The sequence below is a fragment of the Eleginops maclovinus genome, chromosome 14 (assembly GCF_036324505.1).
Source record: "Eleginops maclovinus isolate JMC-PN-2008 ecotype Puerto Natales chromosome 14, JC_Emac_rtc_rv5, whole genome shotgun sequence".
In the NCBI taxonomy this organism is placed as follows: Eukaryota; Metazoa; Chordata; class Actinopteri; order Perciformes; family Eleginopidae; genus Eleginops; species Eleginops maclovinus.
In genome coordinates, this window is record NC_086362.1 from 1420043 (window position 1) to 1443790 (window position 23748).

General features: G+C 40.5%; 2 protein-coding genes across 4 annotated transcripts in view; one reads left to right on the forward strand and one right to left on the reverse strand.

Moving 5' to 3' along the window:
- Positions 1–9029, reverse strand: part of abcg2a (ATP-binding cassette, sub-family G (WHITE), member 2a) — a 12429-nt gene extending 3400 nt beyond the window's left edge. The window contains exons 1-11 of one of the 2 annotated variants that reach the window (XM_063901061.1): positions 8887–9029; positions 6303–6383; positions 6091–6221; positions 2747–2806; positions 2008–2122; positions 1683–1835; positions 1137–1294; positions 578–680; positions 371–419; positions 191–289; position 1 (exon numbers count right to left, since the gene is read on the reverse strand). The exon at position 1 is cut by the window's left edge and continues 98 nt beyond it. In XM_063901061.1, coding sequence (XP_063757131.1) covers position 1; positions 191–289; positions 371–419; positions 578–680; positions 1137–1294; positions 1683–1835; positions 2008–2122; positions 2747–2806; positions 6091–6221; positions 6303–6359 — 926 coding nt within the window. In that variant the 5' untranslated portion in view covers positions 6360–6383; positions 8887–9029. Of the gene's footprint in view, positions 2–190; positions 290–370; positions 420–577; positions 681–1136; positions 1295–1682; positions 1836–2007; positions 2123–2746; positions 2807–6090; positions 6222–6302; positions 6384–7526; positions 7696–8886 lie in introns of those variants that run through there. The other variant, XM_063901060.1, reaches the window with a different exon arrangement.
- On the forward strand, positions 8493–23004 carry LOC134876157 (type II inositol 3,4-bisphosphate 4-phosphatase-like). Of its 2 annotated transcripts, XM_063901043.1 has the most exons (21): positions 8493–8585; positions 9843–9931; positions 10364–10462; positions 14395–14471; positions 15891–15972; positions 16098–16167; positions 16248–16395; positions 17072–17202; positions 17353–17460; positions 17586–17697; positions 18096–18261; positions 18544–18714; positions 18933–19065; positions 19246–19424; positions 19979–20102; positions 20212–20338; positions 20420–20560; positions 20640–20758; positions 21265–21362; positions 21591–21745; positions 22708–23004. In XM_063901043.1, the coding sequence occupies exons 3-21, from the start codon at positions 10376–10378 to the stop codon at positions 22826–22828; spliced, it is 2349 nt and encodes a 782-aa protein (XP_063757113.1). In that variant the 5' UTR covers positions 8493–8585; positions 9843–9931; positions 10364–10375; the 3' UTR covers positions 22829–23004. The 2 variants fall into 2 exon arrangements, with proteins under 2 accessions (XP_063757113.1, XP_063757114.1); XM_063901044.1 differs by lacking the exons at positions 8493–8585; positions 9843–9931; positions 10364–10462 and adding an exon at positions 12030–12261 and having other exon boundaries at positions 20664–20758.
- The last annotated feature ends 744 nt before the right edge of the window (positions 23005–23748 follow it).

The following is a 23748-nucleotide window of genomic DNA, read 5'->3' on the forward strand; positions in this document are numbered from 1 at the left end:
TCTGGATATGCAGGAAGCAAAACAAAATCATCACAAGGAGGAATATTCACACACACACACACACACACACACACACACACACACACACACACACACACACACACACACACACACACACACACACACACACACACACACACACACACACACACACACACACACACACACACACACACACACACACACACACCTCTTCCGTCCTTGCTATTGAGGGCGACGGCGGTGGAGTCCCCGTTGATTATGTCCAGGAAGAAGTCTGCTGGGTTGTTGTGGGGCTCACAGGTGTATCCTGGGAAATGGAGTTCCAAACACAAGTCACATGCAGTTCACTTCCTGTGCGTCGCCTTTGGATTGATTTTACTTTTCCTACCGATTTCAGAGAAGTAGTCCAGAGCGGTCTGAGCCGGGCCGTGGTACACCTGCACACACAACGAGAAATATGGTTCACACATCAAGTAGTAAACGACGTAGGACAGAATCTGTTTTAGGGTTATAATGAAGGTGTGTGTGTGTGTGTGTGTGTGTGTGTGTGTGTGTGTGTGTGTGTGTGTGTGTGTGTGTGTGTGTGTGTTTGGACCTGCTTGCCGTGCACCAGCAGCGTGAGGCTGTCGAACAGACGGTAGATGGAGTATCTGGGCTGGTGGATGGAGAGGATGATGGTGCGCCCGCTGTTAGCCATCCTACAGAAACAAGAGCAGAAGAAAGGTTCCTATCTGTTCACACACACGGTGCGGTGTGAGGGTCTCTGTGGACGGGGGGTAGTTAGAGGAGAACTCAGAGATGATTTTGTGTAAAACTTCTGTGTTTTTACTCATAAATCTCTTCTTGAATCACCAGATTTTTTTTCCCGTAAATCTTTATCCTTATTTTAGTGAATACTCAAGGTTTTTTTGAACATTGAAATAGTTTTCCTCTCGATTGAAGACAACATATACGACGCTGTGTTAATTATAAAATGTTTTTATTTCCACTGTGATTTCTTCAGTTTTTTCTTGTATATGTTTTAGTTGTTTTTCATGAACCTAACACTTTCACTGTTTTTCTTGTAAAATCACGACGATAATACAGAAATTCTGAATTGTGTGTGTGTGTGTGTGTGTGTGTGTGTGTGTGTGTGTGTGTGTGTGTGTGAGTACCTCTTTAGCAGCAGCAAGACAGAGTTGGCGGTGCTGGCGTCGAGGCCGGTGGTCGGTTCGTCCAGGAAGAGGACGGGGGGGTCGATGATCAGCTCCATGCCGATGTTCGTCCTCTTCCTCTCGCCCCCCGAGATCCCCCGGATCAGCTGAGTGCCCACCTGTGCCCACACACACACACACACACACACACACACACACACACACACACACACACACACACACACACACACACACACACACACACACACACACACACACACACACACACACACACACACACACAATTGAAGAGGGTATTCTCCCAATTTATTTTAGAATATTACGTTTGTGTTAACGTTGTTTTCTTCCCATGGATGTGGCAGATTGTTCCTCGTAAATGACGGATGTTATCTGGATCATTTATTTCATTGTGAATTTAGTTTGGCGTTCAAAATGAACAAATATTTTTTATCTTTCTTGATTGCACTCGTTTGGTCTCTCTTTTCCTCCCTTTCCTCCCTTTCCTTCCTCTCCTCCCTCTGCTCCCTCTCCTCCCCCTCTCCTCACCTTGGAGTCGGCCACCCGTCCAAGCCCGAGCTCCTGAATCAGTGTCTCCACCTTCTGCTCCTTCTCCTTCTGAGAGACGGCGGCGGGGAGTCTCAGCGCCGCCGAGAAGGTGAAGTTCTCCCGCACGGTCAGAGTCCCCATCACCACGTCGTCCTGCGGGGAAACCAGAACATGAACCGGTCAGAACCACAAATGCTCTATTCATCCCCAGAAATAATACAATTAAGGTCCCCGCTCTTATTGTTGCGGGTCCTTCCTGCTCCGAAACAGGAGGCTCTGCTGAATCTGCTGCTTCTACTTCCTGTCTGGCTTCCCGTCACCTCACCTGCACCACGTATCCCGACAGACACTTGAAGTTTGGAGGCTGGTGAGCACCGTCGATCAGAACCTCTCCGGACAGACCGGCCGGGTCCTTCCTCGCGGCCAACACGTCCAGAAACCTGGAGAGACCCCAGGGACATGTTGGTCAAATAAACACACATTTGATTCAGAATCCTCCTTTTTTCATTATCCCTCTTATATCTTGGTTCATTTTTGGGGATAATTTTCACTTATGGTACTCCAAACCTTTAGAGTGGTTTTGCTAATGTTTTCTACTTTTTTCAATACATTTTTCTTATTTTACTCATAGTTTTTAGTTTAACTCAAAATGTAGGGATATTTTTCACATAGTTTTTAAATGTTTTAAACATTTTACTCGTAGTTTTACTTCATTTTAAAAAAAATATTTGACTCATAATGTATATATTTCTTCACATTTCAAACATCATTTTGGGATATCTTTCAAATATATAGTTTACATATTATACTCATAACTTTAGGAGAATTTACGCATCTATTTTTCACTTATTTTACTTATAATTTTAACTATTTTTTAATATAATTTATTCATATTTTTTGAGATTTTTCACATATTTTCAGCTTTCATTTCAATATATATGTATTAGTCATAATGTCTATTTTTTTTTTACACATTTCAGACATCATTTGATGAAACCTGCAGTGTTTCCCTCTGAGATGTCGGGTTGCATAACAAGGAATATGTGAGTAAAGTTCAGACTCACGATGATTTTCCACTTCCTGTCGCTCCCATGATGGCGTTCAGACCCGGCTTCATGATCCCACTGAGGGGGAAATAATAAAAACAGTTTAGAAATGGGGGAAGAATTCCTATAACAGAAGGTTTTAGAACCTCATAGCTGCACGTCTGCACCGACTCATTCTCTCATCAGTGCAGGAACCATGCTAACACTTTCCCTTGGTTTCCAGTCTTTGTGCTAAGCTAACGGTCTGCACTCACATTGCCGACGCATCTTTAGTCTTAAGACATGTGTTGTTGAACATGATGAGGCGGTTTCACTTCTGTGTTTCTTTGCGGTGACTGTTGGGGAACGTGATATGAAATCAAGAATCTTTGAGAAACTGGAAATAGTTTGTTGAAAAGTTAAATTCATCATTTGGTGTTTATGCTGACTCAGGATAAAGACTTCCTCTGGGTCAATAGCAACCCATAACATAACTCAGCAGTTCTGATGATGTTCTCTTTCTTCCTTTTTATGTGTTTTATTCCCAGCAGACTGTGGCTGTACTGAAGGGAACCTTTCAGGGACTATTTCTCTCCTCATTTATAGAGATTTAACAGCCGTTTGTTGACTTGCACTGTGATACCTGTTATTTTCTCCCTTAGTTGGCCAATAAATGGTAAAATGTTGGTGGGAATTGCACTAAAATTAAGTCAGGATGGCAAAGAAAAGATGACAGAAACAACTTTGTTAAGAACGACAAACATACAAAAAATGGGTTTCAAAATGAGGCAAAGAGAATCAAATTAAAGCAAAAAAAGAAAGAAATTGCTTTAAAATCTTTTTAAAACCAGCAGGAAATGAGGCTATAAAACCAGAGGAGGAAGGGCTGAACTCCAGCAGGGAGGTTCATTTATCAAAACAGAAAGCAATGGGTTTTATGCACAATAATAAAGACAGTACATTTCATTTGAAGGGCTGCACACATCGTTCTCACGGGCAGTAAACACTCTGAACTTCTATAAAAACACAGTGAACCTTCAGCCTTAGTCAATGATTACACACCACACAATAAAACTGCAGATTCCACCTTACACACACACACACACACACACACACACACACACACACACACACACACACACACACACACACACACACATACACATACACACACACACACACACACACACACACACACACACACACACACTGCACTTTGATCATTTTCATAACACAGCATTATGAAAGGCTTCTCATAACAGATCACAACGGACTGGGAGAGTCAGCAGCCAGGTGTTGGTGTCGCAGCCATTAAAATGAATATATGACCTCTCGATGAGTTCGGAAAATGCAAATATGATTCCTAGCTTTTAGATTTAGTTAGGGTTGGTCACACATACGAGCCTCATGAACTAAAGCGTATTTATCTTAAGGAACGAAACAAAGCAAGGCTGTCGTAAAGCTCAAAACTGGAGGCCGACCGGAGAGCAATGACCTCCATCAAGGCCGTCTCCATGGTTCAAAACATGTGTTGTATGGGTTGTGTAATCTAGGTTTTCTCCTCCTGATTCTGAGGCTCTCTTAGTGGTTTACTGTAGTATCAAAGCGAAAGAAAAACACTGAGACTCTGGATGGAAGCGCCTTTATTTAAACAGGTATTTAGTCTCATAGAATCACATTATGTCCTGATGGAGGCACTACATAAAAAGTAACAGCATCACTGAAGTTATTTCAATCAACGCTGAGGGGAGTGTGAACATTAGTCGTTGATTTCATTGAAATCGGACACCGTTTTTGAGACTTTCCACCCAGAATCCCATTTGTTAATCTCATGGTGGCACTAAAAGGAAAGTCAGATTATCATCTCACATCACTAGGGTTCACCCTCTGGGAACCATGAATGTTTGTACCAAATCTTTCGCCAATCCAATCCAATTTCACTGCAAATTCATCCAGTAGTTGTTTCCTCTTTCACTAAAAACTAAAACTGATGGCACTTGCGGAAACCATGAATGTTTGTACCATTGTTACGCCAACCCGTGCAGTCAATATGCAGATTTTCTACAGGATTAGAAAACATTTGACCTGTTTTTGGAGGAAAATTGCTAGGACGTATCCTCTTTGCTACGTGACAATTTTCATGTAAATCCATCGAGTAATCGCTGAGAAGTTTCGCCAAATACTTAAACTGTAAACCATGTGTTGGCACTAGAGGAAACGTTACAGAAACACCAACGTCTCTGCATTTCTTTCTCTGGAAAACCACGAACGGTTGTGCCAAATTTCATGATTATGAACTGAATAACTGTCCAGCCGAGAGTTGGACCAAACATCAGGTTTCCTAGAATTCAACTTGCAGTCCTGCCTCTGAGCATCCTGAGCGCCTGTTTGTTGCTTTAAGCTGCGACTCATTGTGTTATAAGAAGCTGCTGGAGGTGTGTGTTTGTCACAGGGGAAAAGTTAGTTTCTTCACAAAGAAAGCTTCCTTCCTTTGCCTCGAAATGTATGTGTGTCTGTGTGTGTGTGTGTGTGTGTGTGTGTGTGTGTGTGTGTGTGTGTGTGTGTGTGTGTGTGTGTGTGTGTGTGTGTGTGTGTGTGTGTGTGTGTGTGTGTGTGTATATTTGATTAGGTGGGCTTTGATCGGGTCACGTAGAAACTCCAGGTGTCCAGCTGTCGGCACGTAGGCAAAAACGACCGCAGAGTTCAAACTTTAGAGCTCCAGAGGGATGGAAAAAAGGATGTCGAGGAAGGGGTTTCTCAAAAATAGGTGATATTTGAGGCAAAATCAATGAAATTGAAGGGAAAGTGGAGTTACTCACGAAATAACGAGGTAACTTTCATATCTACTCCGTCTGTTTCGGGCTTCCAGTTTGTTTAAAGCGAGAACACATTGCTTAGGATGGTTCAGACTTTTAGAAAAACTACACAAAGTCCTGCTGGGTTATAATCAGGCCTGAAAACACACCCTTGGAAGCTCAGAGAAAGTGGAGCAAAATGTTTAAATGACATATGGTCCGATAGCTTTAGACGTCTTCTTTAATGATTCCCAAGAAGACGAGCTGATGAACCAATCAAAGGAAGAAGCATACTACTTACCTACTAGCTTTTCCCACTAAAAGGAATACGGGAGTTGATCTGTCTTTTGAATAATCTCTATTAGCGTATCGTCTCATTAGCAACCGAGCTAACTAGCTTCCTTAATGTAGTAAAGTAGTAGGTCAACGATGTTCATCTCCCTTTAGTGACCTATTAAGAGACATTTGCTTCTCTTATACGCCCTCAAATCTGCAGAAAACATAGAGGTCTGTACTTCCAGAGTGAGCGAGTGGATTTTGACCAAATTAAACAACACATTTATATTTTATGAGATGCATTTTACTCACTTCAGGTCAATGAGGATGTCTTTGGTCGTCCCCTTCTTCCGACACAGGCAGTTTCCTCCCATGGTCACCTTGTAGTCGATGTTGTGGAAGCTGACGGTGGCGCCGCGTCGCTGCTGGCCCAAACCTGCAGACTGAAACACACTTATTTAAAATCCAAAGGTGTATATATCTCTCCATAATATGTGAGATTATTAAAAATGAAGGAAGGGTACCTGTTGTTTGGAGGCTCCATTGAGCCCCATGTCTATCGCCACCCGGCCCTGAGACATCTTCTACCTCTGCCTCCTGAAACCCTGAGGAAATATTACACTGTAGTTACTACTTAAACAGAAAACTGTCTCATTTTGGGTTTTAATCTTATATTTTCTATCATTTCAATATATTTTATTCATTTATTCCTAAAATACATCTACATGTTCTCAATTTACTCTGATGTTTAAATAATAAATCAAGTTTTAACCTCCAAATAATGAATGCAACATGGATTTCTGTTGATTTTAGGTTTCAAAAGTCATTTAAAATCGCATTTGAAAAATGTGATTTGAACATTATGAAAGAAGTTATAATGTTAAGGTTTTGTCTATTAATATTGTCACTCAAAAACTAAATTACAGACCCATTTTTAACATAGTTTGCATTTTAATTGAATACTTTCTTGGTTTTAATGCATTTTATTTATTTATTCCTTATATATTTCTCAATTTATTCACATTGTTTATAATAAATCAACTTTTATCCTCAAAATAATTAGTTTAACAGGAATTTATTTTGAGTAAAACATATTAAATTTAGATTTGAAAGCAAATCAAATAATATAATCACACTAAACGCATTCTAATTGACAGTTATGTCTTATAATATCTGCTTTTTTAAATAAAAATAAAAGAAATATTGTGAATAATGCATTTAAATCTGCTCTGTGTGATGTAACGTTAGCATGCTAGGCTAACTAGCTCTACAATTTACGAGTTATCTCTGAGTTTAATAAGATTATTGTTAGAAATCCAAAGCCTACTCTAACTATATTATGTTTTCTAGTTACACATTTATTAATCCTACAAATCCACTGTGTTTGAGCCATTAATGTATGCTTTTTATCTGAGTTTGAACTCACATTAATGGCTCTTTTACACCATTCCTGTTAGACCTCACCCTTAATACAGATGCTGGTGTCAGGTTATAACATGATAACACCATAATCACACTTATAATTCTTAATGTTGAATAACGGCAGTGTGTGTTTAGTAGAGTACAAATTAGAACATTGGAGTAAAGTATTTTAGAAATGTATCCATGCCTTTCAGTCAAAAAACCGCTCCCACGTGACCCATCTTTAGCCGCGTGCTGCTATTCTAACCTCACACACATCAGACTTTACATGTCTCCTCATACAAACATCATGTGGGGACACAGAGAATTTAGAGAGGGTTATTTACCTTCTGAAGCTGAGCAATCCCCACTGAGATCGGCAGCAGCAGCTGACAGACCAGACTGCAGTGCGTGTGAGGAGTGTGTGAGGAGTGTGTGTGGTAAACCCAGTTTAATGACTGAAGGCTTGATAAGAGAAGTAGGCAGGAGTGCATCTCTCTCTCTCTCTCTCTCTCTCTCTCTCTCTCTCTCTCTCTCTCTCTCTCTCTCTCTCTCTCTCTCTCTCTCTCTCTCCCTCTCTCTCTCTCTCACTTCCATAAGGCTGCAAGAGGGGGAGGGGGGGTTGCATTAAAGTGCTGTAATGTGAGATGGTATCACAATCACATCTTGACTGTCTCACACCAGGTACTTCCTGGCTACAGTAATGCTGTTTGTGATACAGCAGCCACTGCAAACTCTACTCATTGTTATTGTTCTGCAACCTCACAAAATGTGTGTGTTAAAAACTAGTCAATAAAAAAAGAACAACAAAATCTTCTGTAATCAGTTATTGTTGCTAAAGTAGTGAAGTAAAAAGTACAGTATTAGCCTCAGATGTTTTTGAGTGGTAGTATAAAGCAGCATTCAAAGGAAATACATATTATGTAGTACAAGTACCACAACATTGTAATTAAATACTGTAAAGAGTTCACGTTTTTCACCGCTGGATAACAAATACATGCAACACAAAGTAAATATTTAAATATATTAAGCATTTATTAGAAATCAGTATTTATTCATTTGAACTCGTCTCTGTTTATGATGTATAGCTTTTTAAATGTGTAGTTATAAAACGTTTGAATCCTGACTGAACTGTTGTGTATAAATCAAATGTTTTTAAGTGTGACTTTCTTTTTTACGATGCTGAAATACAGTTCATTTTCAGCACACTGGACGACAAATCACATTATTTCAGTGTAATTTAAATGTTGTGATTGTTCTCGCGACATCTTGTGGTTGTGTGTGATTACTGCAGCCTGGAGACCCGCAGTTCTCGCGAGACTTGAACAGTGCAAAGTTTTCCCACTGTTCTCCAGTCACAACAAACGGCCGCTCGATAACTTGGATTCAAACTCTTATTTCTGCCGGTAAGAGATGCCCTTTTAACTACTTTTATGTAGAGATGTTATATTTTGTACACATTATGTCACATGGAGCCGTTTTATTAAGATACACGCTGTTATTCACCCCCTCCAGGTAATACACTGCACCATAGTTCTTTGTTACTGATGGATTTATTCATCTTAATTACGCTCCAACATCACCGTCATCAAATCCACCTTTGAGCTGCTCAAATACATAACTAAATAAACACGCATTCATGTCACACACAACTTTAAAGACAACATGAATACACGTGACGAAACGTAAACACGTCAATAAACATACCTGGCTGCACACACCCGAGAGGAAACGAGTTCACTTGTTGAAAGGAAAACATCAGAGAACCTCCAACGTGTGCTGCAACACCACCTGCACTCTTAGCGGACCCTCCTGCCTCTTCTTGGAGGGGTCGCAACAACTAAAGGTGTCCCTGCACAACATGGGATGTAAACATAGTTCCTGCGCAGTGTTATCACATCAGGGGAAATAAATCATGGGAACAAACAGGCAGTTCAACTCTTTTAAAGGGCTCCATCGTTGTCCACAAAGTCAGTTTAACGCTTTGCCAATAAATACTTGATATATTTAAATTAGGAATAACAAAAGTATATAATGCTGGCTGTAGGTTTGTGTTGCATGTATTGTATTTGTTGTTCAGTGGTGAAAAACGTTTTCTCTTTTCTGTATTTAAGCACAAGTTTGTGTTTCTTGTACTCAATAAAATGTATTTCCATTTAAAGCTGCTTTATAATTCTTCTCCCTTGCTAATATTGTAGTTTTTACTCCACTACTTTTAACAGACAGCTTAAATGACTTCGGATTATTATTACAAATTAAGATTATCTGCTAAATTATTATGTATTATTGTATTTTTCACTTTAGAATGACCTCCACTTGCCCGTTATTTAAGTAATGTTAGGAATGCAGGCATTTGACTTCTAACAGAGTATTTCTACACTTTTAAAATAATATTATTTGCCCTCTTTTAAAGGAAAAGGGAAGGGAAACCCCCAAACAGGAGAATATGGCCCCTTGAATTAAAGTATTTTATTTATATTCTAATTTGTCTACCATCCCAACTATCACAGGCTTATATTTTTTGAAAGAAGGACACAATATTCTCACAAATGTGTTACAGAAAATGTAATGTCTTGGTAAAAAAGTACAGAAATAACCTACTCTGACTCTCCACATGCCCACAGAAGTTGACAGAAGTAACATGTTTTACATTTTCTTCGTAGACGTGGACGAAGATGACGGACAGAAGCAACATCCAGAAACTTCTAGAAAGAAATAATGCTGCTAGTTCGACAGGATTCAAGATCCAAAGGTTGGAAGGTGTCATAACATTTACAAAACATATGTATGATAGCAGTTTGAAATAGTGCAGCTCAGGTGTTCAGCAGTCTGATCGCCTGTGGGCTGAAACTGTCTCTGAGTCTGGTGGTGTTAGTCCTGAAGCTGCGGTACCGCCTGCCAGAAGTAGTATCCTGGGGTCCACGTTGAACCTCTGCAGCCTGAGGAGGGTGGGTCTCATCTGGGAGAGATTCACACACACAAAATCCCCCCGCAGCCCCTCTGTAGTCAGTCATTGTCCTAAGCCCCGCCCACATGTTCCTGGCATCAGAGCCTCTGAAGTCAGACTCCACTTTCTCTCTCTGTTGTGTCTCTTTGCTCTGCTTACTGCTCTCCACTTCTTGTACTCACAGTCCGCTGTTTCAGCCCGGTTATGAACTCCTTGAAGTTTTGTTTTTCTGTGTAGGCGTCGACGAAGATGACGGACAGCAGAGACTTCCAGAGACAAAGAACGCTGCTCGTCGGACGACATGAGAAAGGTCTGACAGATTCTGATCTATTAAAGGTACAATATATGCTGCTCTGCCACTAGGGGGCTCTCACTAACAACAATAATCAAAGGCGGATTTGAAGCAGAGGATCATGGGAGTTGTAGTGTTCTGCTTCTCTCAGTAATCTCTTGAAAAAACATACCAAATAAAAAATCTGTGTTTCTTCTGTGCAGTTTTGGTTTAAAAAGGATATCCTGGATTGGCTGTGAGCTGGCCTTTAATTTGAGCTCAGATTGTTTCTCCTACACCTTCAGATCCAGATGTCCCACGACTAAAATCCTTGATTTGGTGTGTGTGTGTGTGTGTGTGTGTGTGTGTGTGTGTGTGTGTGTGTGTGTGTGTGTGTGTGTGTGTGTGTGTGTGTGTGTGTGTGTGTGTGAAAAATTGTGTGTATAAGAAGATTAGAGGCAAAAGATTTGTAATACTAGAGATGGTCGCTTTTCCACACACACACACACACACACACACACACACACACAGACACACTTAATTCAGTTAATCTCACTGTCGTACACACACACACACACACACACACACACACACACACACACACACACACACACACATACACATACACACACACACACACACAGAGGGTAGACTGAGGAGAGAGAAAGTGAGATTTTTCTGCCAAACTCGTCCCCGACTGGCCTGCCATGCGCTCCTTTAATCTGCATAATTCCCATGATGCCGATGTTTTTTTTTAATCCCGTCGTCCATGATGAAAGAGGAGGAGGAGGAGGAGGGAAAGGTGAAGCTGCGTTTCATTCCTTTCAGGGACGAGGGGATGAAGACGGACTTCTCTGTTCATGGATTATTTTATTCCCGTTGCTCTGGACGCTCCTCTTCCTCTTCTTCTTCTTCTCTCTTTTATTCAGTCTGCTTTTCCACAGTCTGTAGATGCATCATGTTGCAGGAAGTCAGGATAACTCGTCTATCAGCTGCAGACAGATTCACTTGACTCTGTAGTGTGGTGCATTCAGGTGCAGGAGGGAGGCTAAGTGTTGCATTCAGTGTTGTCGCTGCATTAGTTGTAGTGAAACGTACTTATATTTCATTATTCGACATAATATAGTTTATATGTTTGATTTAATCAAGCTAATTCAGAAATAGTGTATAAAATGCTGAATAATAATTATAATAATAACGAATTTAATGTTTGATAATAATTGTTAAACTAGGATTAATACAATAAATATAAGAAAACAAAAAGGCAAAATAAACTGATCTGTAAAACACTTTAGTAGATTTACTCACTTTTAAAATAGTTTTTCTAGCCTCTTTTATCATATTTCCAGTTTACAGTCAATGTTAGAATCTGCAGCCGTTAAAACACGCAGCTGAAACACAAGAGAGGAGGAAGTAAACAGGAAGTAAACAGGGAGTAAACAGGAAGTAAGCAGGGAGTAAACAGGAAGTAAACAGGAAGTAAACAGGGAGTAAACAGGAAGTAAACAGGGAGTAAACAGGAAGTAAACAGGGAGTAAACAGGAAGGAAACAGGGAGTAAACAGGAAGGAAACAGGAAGGAAACAGGGAGTAAACAGGAAGTAAACAGGAAGTAAACAGGGAGTAAACAGGAAGTAAACAGGGAGTAAACAGGAAGTAAACAGGAAGTAAACAGGGAGTAAACAGGAAGTAAACAGGGAGTAAACAGGAAGTAAACAGGAAGTAAACAGGGAGTAAACAGGAAGTAAACAGGAAGTAAACAGGAAGGAGAGCTTTTATTTTTACTTCTGTGGATGCAGAGCGACATGATGGCCTGCACCAAATGTTTCTGTCCAACAGGAGACAACAGCTCCTCCGCTGGACAGGTATACACACACACACACACACAAAAACACACACACACACAAAAACACAGACACACACACACTGTGGTTTTTATTCTTATGAGTATATGTTTCTAGGTTTGTTACGGATTAGCGTTTAATCTTAAAAGCCTCTTGTTTCGCAAAAGAACTCAATGGGACAGATTAGCTGTGTGTGTGTGTGTGTGAGAATGTGTGTGTGTGTGTGTGTGTTGTTGCTTCAGCTGTAACCAAGGAAATGTGCCAACAAGTTGCGTGTGTGTGTGTGAGGTCTCAATATCCTGTTTCCCTTTTTGTTTCCCTAGTAAGATGTATTTAACTCCTGCACGCAGCTACTGAGTAAAACACCAATGAGGTTAAAAACTAAATGTAATGTAAATGTATTAAAGGTGTTGGATAGATGGTTAAATATCTATCAAATTAAATGAAAATAAGGAGCTAAAACAACAAAGAAGTTGCTATTTTGGTGATTATTTGCTAAAAAAGTCTCCATTTGAAAGGAGGATTTTAACCAGTTAAGAATGCTCCACAGAAGCCTCCTCCTTTCCTCTGACTCAAAGCTGTAAAAACTGTTATTAAACCAAAGTTCAAGTTCAAATGTTACCTTATGCCTTCTAAAAATGCATGCTGATGCTCAAAAACCTCCAGAAATACAACAATAAAATAAAACCCTTAAATATTTTCTGTATTTTGGGATGATTACAGTCATGTGATAGACCTTTTTCCATGTCTTAAATGGGTGTAATAACTGTGGACTATGGGTGTAATAACTGTGCACTATGGGTACTTTCAGTGTAATTTGGATGTAATATACAAAAATAGCAATCAATTAATTTCCCAATACACTCTGCCCGGCCAAAACAACAACATTTATTTTAGATCTTGTATTGATGACGGGAGATTCAGACCACTGATCAAAGTCTCCTCCAGCACATCCCAAAGATCCTCAATGGGGTTCAGGTCTGGACTCTGTGGGGGCCGATCCATGTGTGAAATGAGGTCTCATGCTCCTGAACCACTCCTTCACAATCTGAGCCCGATGGATCCTGGCATTGTCCTCTTGGAACATGCCCGCTCCATCAGGGAAGAAGAAATCCATGGATGGAATAACCTGGTCCTTCGGTATATTCAGGGAGTCAGCTGACCTCATTCTTTGGGCACCTGCTGAACCCAGACCAGACCAACTGCAGCACCCCCAGATCATAGGCCTGCCCCGACAGGCTGGGGACCTGTTTTTTGGCCGGGCAGTGTATGTACTTGTGACGGCCGGTTTAAGGGTTAAGTTGGTGTTTTACCTCCAGTAAACCTCAGTTTGATGGGGATGTAAATGACTGAGAGTGTTTGGTGATTTGAGTGCTTTTCACTCTTCAAGGTAATCCTCTTTGGAGCAGCGAGTGATTTTAATGCCATTTCTGTGGGGATTTTAGGAATGTGTTTGTGTGTTTGTGTGTTTGTGTGTTTGTGTCTGCAGCATTTATTAATTATTATTGCAGGAAGAAGATTAACGGTCTTTATGTAACTTCATATCATTTAGGGAAATGTGATTTATGGAACTGATGACCTGAAAGCTTGGTGCTCCTGTCACTGCGAGGCTCACAGCTCTGCATGGGAACGCCGCTCTGCTTCCGTAGATACACTGTTGGAAGGAGCGCAGTTTTTCCTACGTTAAGGAGAAAAATGATGTACGAAGAGTCAAAATTGTGGAAGTTAGAGCAAATCAAACACGTTTTTACGAATAATTTCCCACCACTCCACTCTGAACATTCCGCGCAATACACACCAATGTTAAAATCTGAAACGGCATTTTTACTAAGCGTCAAACAAGGCTGAGTATTTAAAAAAGTTAACGTGTGATTTAAAACTTATCTGACACGCAGAAGGAATGAAAAAATAGGATCCTTTTAAAGTTTTAATGGAGTTTCTACGTGAATGTATAAGGGAGTAGAAAGCAGTTGAGAAATGCACGTTTTGGGGTTTGATTCTATTGAATTCGGGTTGCGTCATCCCTACAGGTGTCTCTTTCATTTCTTCCACTTTACGTCTACTTAATGATTACCTGTATGATTTAATCAAATAAGTAAACTATTGCTCTTTATTGTCGCATAAAACAAGTCTTTGTTTCTGTTTCTCTTTTAGAGTAACTTTCTGGGTTTCACCTCCAACATCAGAGACCTGCTCCGATCCAAAGAGCCTCAGATCGCCCTGAATCTCAGGTAAACAATTTCTATTGAACGAAAACCTTAACCAAGACTTAAAGTTAATCTTAACTTAAGTGTGTTTTGTACAACCAACGTTTTGGGAAGAAAACCTTAACTAAGGCTACTTAAATAAGCAAATCTTAACGTACGGGACGTATAGGAACATCTTAATCTTGTTCTATGATGTTTGGTGCAACCAACTTTAAGATTGAATTCTGATCTTAACTTAGACTTCTTAAATAAGCAAATTTTAACATAAGGGTGTTTTGTGCAACAGATCTTTTTAGGAAAATCTCAAGTGAGACTTAAAGTTGAATATTAACTTAAGGGTTTTTTGTGCAACCAATTTTATTTACAAAAATCTAAACTGAGACTGGGAAAATCTCATGGGTATTGTTTGCAACCAATTTTATAATAACCTTAACTGTCATACTTAAGGGTATAAGTTAAGGTGTTTTGTCCAGCCAGCCTCCAATTACTCCCACTGAGCTAACCTTTCCTTCTTAAACTTGACCTTAAATTCACTTGAAGTCTTCTCAAAGTTTTACTGCATGCACTTTGAACCACCACACACTGAAGAGCAGGATGCTGTCACCTGATTGGCCGTTGCTGGGATACCTGTAGCCAGATGAGGAAATGAGAGTATTTCTCCACCTCAGGATAGAGTACAGAAATACTTCCTGTTTTAAATCATAACCTCTGCCGAGAGGGACAGACGGCAGGTAGGTGTGTTTAAATACTAACACACTCCTGACAGAGAGCTGAGTGCTGCACGGCTAGCTGAGGCTAGTTAGCTTTCCCTCTGCTTTATTCATAGTCTATGTTATTAATGAGCTTTAATAACATCACATGACCAAGTTAGCTTATCAATGCATGTTATTATCTTAGATTAGCATCTTAGCATCAGATTACAGTTCTATTTATCTGTTAGCTTAATCATATTGTCTGTATTTAATGCATCTTACAGATATCTTGCTTCTAGTGATCTTTGTTTTGCTAGTTTGTGTCTCCCAGGTTATTTCAAATCTCATCATCTCTGTTTGACTAGTTGTTTTGTTCCTAGTTAGGTTTGTCTTGCAGAATTGTGTGGTTATAGTTAGCTTTATCGTGCTAGTTATCTATAGTAGTTATCTCTGTCTTGCAATTATTTGTTTACAGTAAGCTTTATCGTGCTAGTGTTCATGTTTCCATAAGGATTAGTTTACCTAAATGATCAGTTTCTAATTAGCATTGTCTTCCTCGTTATTTTTAGCTATCGTTAGCTTTTCTGCTTTGCTTGGTGCTAGCTCATTTGACTCACTAGTTATCTTTATTTTGAGCGACCATTTCTTATTTGTTGGTATTTATTTAGCTATGCTACCTGTTTTGTTTCTACTTTGCTTTGTCTTGCTAGTTATTTAGTGTTTTCTTTCTTCCCTCCTCTCTTTAAATCAGGGCGATGGATGGCGGTAATGAAGCCGGGGAGGTGATGGTGTCCCGTCTGCAGATGGAGGAAGAAACTCCTCCAGACCACAAGGTAGAGGAGGACACATGTTGAAAAATGTATTTCCATTTCCTTTCCCTCTCTGTGGTTGTACTTGTGTCACAGTGGGGTTTCTGCTCAGTCCTCTGACTATATTCCTACCTTTTCCTTTATTTCAGTGTCTAGCGCTGTGTGACAGTCTTCACACCTCCATCCACGACAAAGAAAACAGTCCAATGATGAGAGCAGGTGAGAAGCAAAGCCTTTTTCCTGCAAAGTGTGCAAGTCTTATTATCACTTTAATACCATGTGTGTCTGTGTGTGTGCAGTGTTGTGTTCCCAGGTGTGTAAGGTGTACAGGTTTCAGACGGCGGATCAGAGATGGCTGCTGGTGCGGGAACAGATGTCCGAGACGCCGCTGTCTTTCTCGATACCCAAACAGCTGCTAAGCGTGCTCATACACAGCCATACAAGCAGGTGTGTGTTAGTGTTTTTCAACAGACTAATGCAGGGATGTCGTATTCTGTGTTGGACCCTGAAAGCAGCATCTTCCTGTTTCCCTCCACAAAAATAGCTAAGCTAAAGGCGGCTAATGTTGGGCTATAGAGGAACTACAGCACGGTCACATGACTTCACCTCACCACCGCTAAGCTAAAGGAGGCTAATGTTGGGCTATAAAGGAACTACAGCACGGTCACATGACTTCACGTCTCCACCGCTAAGCTAAAGGAGGCTAATGTTGGGCTATAAAGGAACTACAGCACGGTCACATGACTTCACGTCACCACCGCTAAGCTAAAGGAGGCTAATGTTGGGCTATAGAGGAACTACAGCACGGTCACATGACTTCACGTCTCCACCGCTAAGCTAAAGGAGGCTAATGTTGGGCTATAAAGGAACTACAGCACGGTCACATGACTTCACCTCACCACCGCTAAGCTAAAGGTGGCTAATGTTGGGCTATAGAGGAACTACAGCACGGTCACATGACTTCACGTCACCACCGCTAAGCTAAATGAGGCTAATGTTGGGCTATAAAGGAACTACAGCACGGTCACATGACTTCACGTCTCCACCGCTAAGCTAATGGTGGCAAATGCTGGGACAGTGACGTCTAGTCGTCTCATTTGGACACTTGTTTCCTCTTCCTTAGGGTGCAGGAGGTGATGGAGCTTGGTGAACTTCCACCCCAATTGGACAGGATCCGCCATGATATCATCAGCCACTGCAACCACCTGATTGGCTGTTACCAGGAAACATTCGCTGACCTCGACCTACTCTCAGGTGAGATTTAAAGGGCCACGCCATCAAATGGAAATGCTTGTTATTTATCCGTATAAGTTGGACTTTTAATAGTGAATTTCTGCTCTGTGGTATTGCTTCTTAAGATAAGATTTCTTAGTTGGTCTGTTTGTTTTTTTGTTTTATAATCAGAGTCGTCCAGTTTTAAGTCGAGCTGCAGTAAATCAGACCGACAGCTTCAGTTTGTTCCCACCAACCTCCACGCTCAGAGGATGGAGGTCACCGAGCCCGACAGCACAGGTAACGAGATGCTGCATTACATCTCTGAGCGATTGAGAGATCACAACAGAGCCGGCCAGCTAACCAATCAGAGCAGACTGGACGGACGCCTTGATGTGTTTTGTTTACTGAGGTCTCTGTTCCAGGAGGTGTGTGGTATGAGGTGATCACCTTCGGGGCTCCAGCTGACCATCACAAGGGCTTCAAACATGGAGGACTAAAGAGGCTGCTCAGCAAACACACTCACCTCAGAGACAGGTGAATAAACACGTTATCTTCTTTAAATTGTGTGTGTGTTTATTTAAATATTTACTACAAATATGAATTAAAAATGTACGTTTTAATCTCTTGTTTTTTGGCGAATTTCACTTAATTATTATATCATATATGTAAAATATTCAAGGTTTCTTCTTGTGAATTTGTGCCTTTTCTTTTGTCAATTCATGAATTATAATTTATTCATCCGATCATTTTTGTGGCTGTAATTTAATACTTTTTTCTATATTTACAAGAAAGGGTTTTCTTCTTAACTTCATCACTTTTACTTTTACCTCCTATTTCTTTGTATTTAAAATGTCTTTCTGATATTATGGTGTCACAGGCAGGTACGGTCTTTTCTAAACAACATTTAATATTGTTTATTTTGTTCTTTCCAGCCTTGTGTCTTACTCCCAGGAGGAGAGCTCCAGAGCCAGGCAGCTGCTGGCCAGCATCGCCCAGCTGCAGCCTCTCGTGTTTGGACTCGCCGAGGAACTGCTCTCCGTCTCTCTGGAGCAGAGCACCGCCCGACTGCAGCCGGTGCTCGACAGCCTCACACAGCAGGTGAGGAGAAGAGCATTTATGGAATAGATATTTTTTGTACAATTTTGACATTTTTTTTGAAACATTTTCCATTTTAACTGCAGAAATTCCTCTTTTATTGATTTATTTCTTTTAAATGTGCATCTGTTATCTCAGAGGTTTTTGTTTTCTAAAATAGGGTGGTTTTTTTGCAAAATAAATTACTATTAAACATTTTCTGGCTGATCTTACTTTATAATTTTAGAGAATATTCAGTATTTCTTTTGACTTTTTGGGACTTTTACAAACTGTTTTCTCATGCAGACGAAGCAATTTGTCCACGCTTTAAAAGACGAGCTGGTGAGAAGCGCCCTGATAGCTAGCCACGATCATTGCAACCTAATTGAAAACGCACATGCTAATCAGGAGGGGGCGTTGACGCCAGGGCAACAGGACTTCTGGCGACAGGAGGCCGATTACAACGAGGAGGAATGGGTAAGAGTGTGAGAGTTAATTTAATTGATAAATAATAATATGTATGTATATATATATTTCTTTTCACTAGTAAATTAAATAATGGTCAACAATTATATATTTTGTTTAAATTAGCTTTAATCTAATTTATTTACTTTTATATTCATTTCCATTATTTATTTAATATCTTGTATTTTGCGTGGGTGTGTTCGTTGTGTCTGGTGTGTGTGAGTGTGTAGGACAGGGCGTGGGCGAACGTCGGCATGAGCCTGAACTGCATCATCGCCATGGGCGACCGGCTGCTGGGGAAAGAGGAAGAGACATCATCAGAGAACCAGGAAGTCAGCGGTGACGAAAACTTCCAAAACACCGGTGGGAAGATATTTCATGTTACGCGTTTTTTTTTATTATGAAAGTTAAATTAAATATAATAAATAGACTGAAAAGTATTTGAATGTATCGTCTGTTGCTGCACAAGGAAAGATCATATTTTGAGCATTCAAAGTATATTATTTAACCTGAATTAAAATGTGTAATAAATGTCACCTTCAGCCTCCTGGCAGGAGCAGCTGCTCCCCCTGGTGGTGACTCTGAGGGACTGCGTGCGGGAGGCGGTGCTAAAGGCTCGCGTGGCCATGACCTTCGTGCTGCTGCAGGCGGCAGCGGCCGGGACGGTCTCTGAGGGAACGACGCACCTTGTGCAGCGACGCCAAGCGGTGTTCAGCCAGGCGGTGAGTGGAGCTGTTTGGGAAGTGTAAAATAATCATACAGATTTATTGTTTCTATTTTTAGTTGTTTGACATACTTGCATTTTTTTAGTATTGTTACCTTTCTCTATGATCTCATTTCAACTGTGCATAAAGACTTAAAATAATATATAATAATCAATGTTCTTCTCGTAAATTTGGTGACTTTCATCAAAATAATGTCAGATATATTATCCAATGTTATTGCTTATTATATTTGGTCTTATTTAAGGTTTTTTTTCGTGGCATATGATATCATTTTTTTTCTTATTTTGTCTTTTTTTTTTTGGTTTATGTTTTATTTTATATCTCATCTTGATTTTTTACTTTTTATTATTCATTTTGTGTTTATTATATTTAACCATATTTTATTTAAAACATTTCTTCGTATTCTTCCATATTTTACCTATTTCTTCTTTCCTTACTTTCTCTAGTGTTATCTTGTATTTTATTCTTATTTTACAATATTTTATCTCATGCTTTCACTTAATTTTTTTATGTTATTTCGTATTATTTGTGTTTCTTTTCTCCCCTCCCAGCTGTCGGCGTTGGTGTGTGGTTTTGTGTTGCGGTTGTTCGCCTCTCTGCAGGATCAGGACTTCCTGCAGCAGATGATCTCTGCCGGACTCCTGGTGCAGTTTGAGGCCCTGCTCAGCACCTACGGTACACACACACACACACACACACACACACACAAACCGACTGGCTTCACACTGTCTGCAGTCTAACGTGTGTGTATGTGTGTGTGTGTGCGTGTGTGTGTGTGTGTTAGGTGAGGAGGTAGGGATGCTGGAGGACATGGAGGTGAGTGTGTCTGATCTGAGCCGAGTGATGTTCACTATCATCGAAGCCAAAAGTGAAGAACCAGAAGAACTGCTGCCAACCCTGAGAGGAGAATGGTGGGTAACACACACACACACACACACACACACACACACACACACACACACACTCTCACAGCGTGCGTTTCCTCCTCTCAGGGGCAGTCTGGTCGTCGAGGTGCTGTTGCCTCCAGAGATGTTCCGGTCGTTGCCGCAGGATGTGAGAGACGGACGTTTGATCCGAGTTCATCCGGTCCTCTTCAACATCGGGATCAACCAGCAGCAGAGTCTGGCTGAGAGGTACACACACATTAATACAGACAGTAACAAATAAATATAAAATGGTAATTCGTAATAAAAGTTAATAGAAAATGAAAAGAGTTATTGGTGTTTGTGGTTTGAGGTTTGGGGACAGCTCTCTACAGGAGAGAGTGAACCAGCAGAGCTGCGAGCGTCTGAGGGCTTACTGCAACACGCTGAGAGACACGCCAGTGACGGGTACAACACTGAGATCGTTATTATTTAAGATTTGTATTTCTTATTATGACATGATGAACATTTCACATTATTTGGAGAATTTCCTGAACTTTCCATAATTTTGTCTTTTTTATAAAATGTCTTCCCAAAATATCGGATTTTTTCACAACATTTCAGAATAAGAATTTGAAGAAATGTTCATTTATTTCCCGTAGCTGGATTCCAGTCTCTCTGGGACTTGTTGTTGTCCTTTTTTCCCCACATTTCTGGAATGTTTAATAAAATTCCTGATTTTTTTTCACAACATTTCAGTTTTTTTCCGAAAGATTTCTTGAACTTCCTGAATGTTCATGGAATTTGTCTGAAAATGCCAGTTTCTTTTTCTGAAAAATGTCTGATATTTCCTCCCAAACTGCATGGAATTTTCATGAAATTTATAGAAGCTTTCAGAAAAATGCCAAAATAAGAATTTGAACATTGTTAACATTTGAAGAAGTTGAAGAAAAGGTTGAATTTATTTCCCTCAGCTGGTGTGCAGTCTCTGTCGAACCTGTTGTCGTCCCTGGATCGCAGCGTGGAAGCAAAGAAGAGGAAGAACGTGGAGGTTCTTTGGATCGCTGCCGCAGTAAGATACCCGACAATTTGTGGGAACAAATCTGGAAAATGTTCCTCGGAAGCAAGTTGAGGATGAAATAAAGAAATACAACTAAGCTGTGTGTGTGTGTGTGTGTGTGTGTGTGTGTGTGTGTGTGTGTGTGTGTGTGTGTGTGTGTGTGTGTGTGTGTGTGTGTGTGTGTGTGTGTGTGTGTGTGTGTGTGTGTGTGTGTGTGTGTGTGTGTGTGTGTGTGTTCAGGTGTGTCGTGCGGTGCGCGGTGTGCGTCTCACGAGCTGTAAGAGTGCGAAGGACCGCACGGCGATGTCTGTGACTCTGGAGCAGTGTGTGTTACTGAGAGAGAAACACACACTCTGCAACACACACTTCAGCACCGCACTGCACTGCATGAGGAGGTAGACACACACACCGGGACACAGTGACATCACTACGGAACGCTGCTATTTTTCATGCTGTTTTCCATCATTGTCTTTTCTTTATGATCCTTTAAATGTACTATCTGCTCCTTTAATTTCCTCTGGCCTTTTGATTTTCTCCTGCGGATCATCTTCAGTTTAACTTTTCTTTCCCGTCTTATTCTCCTCTTCTTTGTTCCTCCTTTGTTCCTCCTTTGTTCTCCTTTTCATCCCCCCCGGCTCCTCCAGGTCCCGAGTGTTTTGGGGGCAGACGCTGGGCTGTTTCCCCCTCTCAGAGGCCCCTCTCTGTGGGTCAGACCCCGGGGTTCAGACCCCCCCCGGGCTGCAGGGCTCCTGGCCCCCGACCTGTTGGGCCCCTAAATCTCCCAGAAGACACCTGTACCCGGTGGCCTTCCTACTGGTGTCGTCTCACCTCCTGGTTCTCTGGCTCATCTTCAGCCTCGTCCTCATGCTCAACAAATACCAATAGCCCCCCCCCCCCCCCCCCCCAGAGTCTGATTTATTAAATACCAGGAGGATTTACCAAACCATCAATCATACAGTCATTGAAGTGACAATTTCATGCAAACATCTCAGAACATGCTGCTTTTCCCTCTTTTATCTAATCTTAAATACAAATTTTGGATTTTATTTGAACACACAGATATTCAATAGTTACGACCCCATGCATTTTTCTAGGTATGCTGTGTCAATTTGTCAACGAATGCTTCTTAAACGCTGCTTTTCTCTGTTTTATTTCACATGGAACTTTAGTTGTTAACAAGGAAAGCCAAATCTCAATAACAAAATCTCTTCTTTTCTCATCATGGATCTATTTCAAATTTTCTTTATCTTTTTGTCGCAATTAAAATGTTTTGGGTTCATGCCGCTTGTTCTTTACTTTTCTGGGAAACCTCTATCTATTCTTGTATTTATGGTATTGTATTCCTGGTGTGTCACAGGGACGGCTGCAGGATGGAGAACGTGCAGAAGAACGTGGGCAGCAGGAAGTTCGCCTTCAGCGGTGTTCAGCTGCTCACCTTCCCCAAACTGTACCGCCCTCCGGAGGGCAGCTTCGGATAGAAACTCACTGACTGTTACCTCAATACTGTACAGATATTTCTATATATGATCAGATGTTTGTTTTATTATGTAAAGTGTGTGTTGTTTTATATAGTTGTATTTTAATGTTGCTGTGCTGGTATCTGCAGGTGTTTGATCCACAAACATGTTTCTGCATTAAATGAACATTTGATTTATTTCTGTCTTATTTATTAAACCACAGGTTATGTTATGTAAGGCAGGTTATGTTTACCGCTGCAGGGCTGGATTAAAACATCTATCTTTTAGATTATAATACAATGTTTTACATTACAAGAAAGATGTGGACTTTAGGCAAATACAAGTATGTCATTCATGGAATTAGCCTTTAGACGTTATTTTCTGTTTGTAGTTTATTGAATTGAAACTTCTAGTACATGGTATAAACACACACTTAGAGTTGATTTATTTTTCACTTTTTAAGCTTTTCTTATACACATACATGTTTAAATGCTTCGACTTCTATAGGAGTTTATTTAGAGTGCGCACACAGCTGCGTCAGATACATTCAGAACGGAAATAGAAAGCGCTGAATTTCAAAATAAAATATAATTGGTGGCGTTAGATAATGGTCATTAAAACTAGCTGCACCTTTACCAGCTTTGAGAACATTTAATGATCAATCATTATAAAACATATCAGAGATATTATTCTGAAATGGACCAATCAGACAATGACTACTTTTACTGTCGCTTTAAGTACATTTAGAGGAGAGTACTTTCTACTTTCACTGGAGGAACATTTAGAATACTTTTACTGTGACAGAGTATTCCTTCACTCTGGTACTTCTACTTTACTCAAGTACAAGACCTGAGTACTTCTACTTTACTCAAGTACAGGACCTGAGTACTTCTACTTTACTCAAGTACAAGATCTGAGTACTTCTACTTTACTCAAGTACA

Coding starts and splice junctions, on each gene's coding strand:
- LOC134876157 (XM_063901043.1), top strand. CDS start 10,376: ATGACGGACAGCAGAGACTTCCAGAGACAAAGAACGCTGCTCGTCGGA. Junction 17,698..18,095: donor CACACTCACCTCAGAGACAG/GTGAATAAACAC, acceptor TGTTCTTTCCAG/CCTTGTGTCTTACTCCCAGG. Junction 20,561..20,639: donor CAGCAGAGTCTGGCTGAGAG/GTACACACACAT, acceptor GAAAATGAAAAG/AGTTATTGGTGTTTGTGGTT.